The 5,094-nt window shown below is 38.5% G+C and overlaps 1 protein-coding gene across 1 annotated transcript; it reads right to left on the bottom strand.

Moving 5' to 3' along the window:
* On the bottom strand, nt 1-3,252 carry LOC311133643 (homeobox protein Hox-C11a-like). The gene is made up of 2 exons (XM_084167172.1): nt 2,437-3,252; nt 1-1,099 (listed from the first exon to the last, which is right to left on the bottom strand). The coding sequence occupies exons 1-2, from the start codon at nt 3,140-3,142 to the stop codon at nt 867-869; spliced, it is 939 nt and encodes a 312-aa protein (XP_084023298.1). The 5' UTR covers nt 3,143-3,252; the 3' UTR covers nt 1-866.
* Between the last annotated feature and the right edge of the window lie 1,842 nt (nt 3,253-5,094).

The raw sequence follows: 5,094 nt of genomic DNA, 5'->3' as shown, positions 1-5,094 counted from the left end.
GATTTAAGAATCACTATTCGTTTATTTTTATGTTACATTCTTTCACTTGATGCATATAGGCCTATGCAACGTAATATCTTCATACTGCATAACATGTAAACGGAAAGCAATTAACAAAAAGCTCACTAGAGTCAAAGAGCTTGTAGCCCTAGAGCTCGTAAGTTATTTTCTGAAATCTTGCAAAGATAGTAATTAGGTTAAGTGATAACATTTTATAAACAAATGAAATATATATATATATACAGTCTCAAGGGAGATTAATAATTTGGGACCGATGATTCGTGTCCAAGTTCTTGGTTGCTGCAAAAATGTTTATATATCTGCATATCTATGAAGAATGGTCTGTGAGGCTGTCCTCATGTCGGTTCAGTTTGTAGCAAAATCATTTTCACAAAGAAAGGTTAATGATGAAATACAGAGGTAAAAGAGAGAAATGTCACTGGAAAGACAGAATTTCACAAGTGAATCGAAATAGGTTATAATCAAACAAAATAAAAATACTGATGTCCTACTTGCGATTACAATGTTTGAAATGTTTGGCCAAATGTGACAAACGCGTGAATATAAATCTTTCATTGGAAAAAATGCTGAAGGAATAGTTAACCTTCACTGCTCTGCTATTGTCAGAGATACCTTTCTCGGAGGTCTTGTTTTATGCTGGTTCTTGTTATTGGTTCAACAAAACAAGGAAACATAAAGATATTAATAACTGATTATCTTTCTTTCCAGTCCCAGCGTTCCCATGAATTACCTAACACTTGTTTTTGGCTAGTCGACTCTGACCATGTCCTCCAAAGGCAAGTCAGTTTTAGAGATGATAATATTGATGATTACTTCTCACCAAAGCTACCAGTTTAGAGTTTAGTTCACAATAAGGGGTTGCCAGCAAAATACTGCAGCCGATCTCGGCTTAATTTCTTTTCTTTCATTCGGCGGTTCTGGAACCAGATTTTGACCTGACGGTCAGTGAGGTTTAGCATTCTGGAGAGCTGCAGCCGTTTCTCCTTGTTGATATAAACATTAAAGAAGAACTCTCTTTCCAGTTCTCGAATCTGGAACTTCGTGTAAGGACACCTCTTCTTCCTCGTGCGTGGTGTACCTTAGAGCAATATAAAACAAATAATCAGAAGAATGTAAGGTCAAGTGTATTCAACACTCTTTTCAAATAAAACAAGCATTAAGATGCACGATAAAACGTGTGGGGATTCAGAACGTAGGTGTGTTAAGTTTGATAAAATGTAAGTGTCCTAAACACGTAGCCTACCCTCAAGTCTGCACATTCATTTTCTTTCTCTGTATCCTTAAATACATGCCCATCAGTGCCATCCCCTTGTAACATACAACTATAATCAGCCTTCTCTATAAAATCTCTGACGAGTTTTGTAACGCTATTCACGAAACGACATAAGACATTGCACTTTTTATCACCTCACTACCTCCCTTACTTTCCCCACTCAACACACTGTCATAATAAATGGGAATATATGGCTATCATGGAAAATATTTACCTTCATTTCATATCATAATGCGATCATCTATAGCGAATTAACACTGGATACCTAGATAACATTACTGCCAAACAAATAGGTGGGATATTATTATAGGCTAGAGACAAATTCTTCCATGACACTATGGGGGCGCTTGGGCCTACGGACTGGGAGCCACTGTTTATTAGTCTTCAAATGAATATGAGAGAATTATATCTAGCCTATTTTAACCAACTGACCGATGCTCATTGGTTTATCATATCTACATGGACTATAACAAAGCAGAACGAGTTTGTTGGTGATTTACAGAATAGCCTAGACTAAAATCTCAACGCTTGAAATATTTAAATAATTGATTAGTCTACAAAATGAAATACTAGGAAAGCTTACTTGCACGGTTGCCAATACAGATGCACATTTTGAAAAGAGCATAGGTCCCAAAGAAACAAAACATTATGATTATCACAACTATTATCAGGCTATTATGTTTTACATTAAATCTCGATCAAACATATAGGCTAGCTGCTGTTAATGCGTAAAGCAACCTGTCCAGAGTAGCAACACAATAGCATTTCTACATTTTACAGGAGGCTGCTGAGAAGGGAAAAAATCACAGGACGCCCAAAAGCAGTGTTCTGCTCAATTGCTTTTTACCCTCGACAGCCTGGTGAAACATCGCTTAAAAAGCCCAGCGCAAGTTCATGATCAAAGTTAGCGTTTGTCACAATAGCGCGCTCTTAAAATTTCACAGACTGGGAGAGCTGCTGCCTGTGTGTAACATATCGTTTTTTTCAAAGCGCTTTCTCATCGTAAACATTATTCTTGTTGGAAAGAAAGAGCTTTGTGAGTTATAATAAAATCCTTTGAATGCTTATAAAACTCCACATAAAATCTGACCGACAAAAATACCGGGATAGTCCCTTAACCTTTTTACAGCTTCGGTACCTACTCGAGTGGCTTGTTTTGTTGGCGCTGTCGTCTTTTTTGCCCGATGAAGAAGCACAAGAACCAGAATTAATGTTTTCCTCTTCATTCTCGGGGTCTTTCTCGGGGTCTGTGGCACTGTGGAGGAGGGCGGCAGGCGGCTGCGACGCCGAATCCAGTTTACTGGAGTCGCCGTTCTGAGCACAGTTCTCTGTCGAGCTGTTATCCGTCGCGTTGTGTGTGCTTTCGAAAAAACGGTCAAAGCCCTGCGGAAGAACGTGGTTTTTCCCCACACCCGAATAAAAGCCCGTGGATAGGTGGTTGGAGCTTGGGTGGTTGTGTTGATGATGGTGATGACTGTAGACACTTTCGTTTTTCATCAGCATTTCTGTCATGGTGGACGATGGCGGAAGGCAGTCTCTATGTACCAGTTCCTCCCCTGAGTAGCAGGACGCATAGTTCCCTCTATGGTGCCACTTAGTTGAGGGGTCCAAACCGTAAGAAACGTCCCGAACCGGTTGCACTTGGGAGAGGTTCGTGGAGTAAGGGTAGGTGATTTGCCTAGACGGGGCCTGTGGCAGGAACGAAGAGACGGCAGAAAATTCAGGGACGTAATAGGTGCAGCTGGGGAGGTAAAGGTTGGACGCACAGCTCGCTCTGTCTCCGAACTCGGAAGTCCTGTCTTTTCGCGTCTGTGAGCAGAAGTTGCCCAGATTAACCGAGTTAAACATCTTTCTCCCCGTTCTCTTGCACTATAGATAGATGTTTTGGATTCGAACTGCAGAAGGAGAAAATTTGGGAAGGCGAGGTGACGTGCTATCCGTCTAAGTCGTCCCAAGACACGTGATTGAAAGTAGATATTGTCATATATCAATTTGGAACACTTACATGCGTAGGAGTGGTTCACTTAGGTAAGATATAGAAGGTTCAAACGACTGGTTTTCCAACACCACATGAGTATTATAAAAATCAATATCAGGTATCTTTCCCTTTTTTCTTTAGTCTCTAAACGATATAATCAAAATATGAATACCGTATAGCACATGCGCAATGCAATGCATAGCAAATAACTAACAGGTAAGGGTTTTTAATAATAATAATAATAATGATTATTAATGCTATTATTATTACTATTATTATGGTTATTATTATTATTATTATTATTATTATTATGAGGCCATGCAAATGTCAGCTATAAAGGTTATTTTGCAAACCCTCAGTGAATTTTGATTATATGAGTGTGCAGTGTTTGAGATTACCCCTTTCCCCAATTTCTTTTCCTAACAATGAAAGACCTCTATTAATCCTCTATCCTATCTAAAAACCCTTGATGTGAATATTGAACATATTCTATAAACTCTTGAATTATTACAAATAAATGATGATAACACTTACAATTTATTACAGTCTTCTTTTGTGAATGATTTTTTTTCTCTCCATATAACCTGATATTTCGGGCAAATAAAAGATAGATCAAATGTTCATTATCATCTAGTCCGATGGTTTAGTTTATGTGTTATGAATTGCAAGTAAACCTGTTGTAATAGCTGGTTTAAAGATCTCGTTAAGAACCCAATTTTAACGCGGTTTATTGCTTTACCCCCAGAACCAAGACTATAGAAAGATAGAAACATGAATGGACATTTGCATCGAAATTAAAATAATATATTTTTTTGTTAGGCCAGTGTTTGGCGACGTGATGGAAACTAGGAAGTCAGAGAGCAAAAACATAGTTCTCGAGTTTATAACCTGTGTGTGTGTGTATGTGTGCGCGCGTGCGCGCCCCCATGCTTGCCCCTGCATGATTATGTTTAGACATTATCCCGGTTTTACGTATCTAGATTTTTAGATAGGATAGAGGTCTTTCATTGCTAGGAAAAGAAATTGGGGAAAGGGTTCATCTCAAACACTGCACACTGATATAGTCGAAATTCACTGAGGGTTTGCAAAATAACCTTTATAGCTGACATTTTGCTTATGCCTACTCGTCGAGATTTATATATGTTTGACAAATTATACAAACCACTTAATATCATTATATTTGTATATTGGCCATCTATTTATGGGATAAAGGCTCGGTCTGTAACATTTCATTCATCTGAATGTATTATTTGATTTATATTCTAGATAAATCCAACTATAAATATGGCTTTACCATAACATTTCCCTACACGTGTTCGTATGTCCCTACATTTGCACTTTGCACATTGGGAATAGGCTAGAAAGGGAATATGCCTATACATAAAAGGAATGCAAGCTCTCTAGCGCATTAGTTTTCTCCCATGCATTTTTGCATCAACCAGAACCCGTGATGACGATCCATTACGCCTATTCGAAAACAGAAGTTTTCCATCACTAACAAGGACCAAATAGTTACATTGAACTAGAAGAGAGGAAAAGTGCAGTGTTCAATATATAATGCCAGACTTCTTACAGAAAGTGCTAACGCTGCATTCTGGCTGCTATTTATTTAAGATATTTCAGTTATGCTGTGGGACAAATAAATAGTGCATCGTTTGGGATTCATGCAGGAACATGTTCAGGACTTGAGGTCGAGGCGCAAGAAGCCTGCAATCAAGTACAAAGAAATCCGACAGCTGTCCAGACACAGCACTTGAATTTGACCACCAAAATCCTGAAAGCAACCACCATAAAAGGCGGAATAGCTGCAGTAAACAGACTT

The sequence above is a fragment of the Coregonus lavaretus genome (assembly GCF_964263955.1).
Source record: "Coregonus lavaretus genome assembly, chromosome: 8".
Classification (NCBI taxonomy): Eukaryota; Metazoa; Chordata; class Actinopteri; order Salmoniformes; family Salmonidae; genus Coregonus; species Coregonus lavaretus.
The sequence above is the reverse complement of the archived record's forward strand: the minus strand, read 5'-3'. Positions and strand labels throughout refer to the sequence as shown.

What these genes read in the sequence shown, in the direction of transcription:
- LOC311133643 (XM_084167172.1), bottom strand. Translation starts at nt 3,142, where the DNA reads ATGTTTAACTCGGTTAATCTGGGCAACTTCTGCTCACAGACGCGAAAA. An exon ending in CAACAAAACAAGCCACTCGA is followed by an intron (nt 1,100 to 2,436) that starts GTAGGTACCGAA and finishes TATTGCTCTAAG; the next exon opens with GTACACCACGCACGAGGAAG.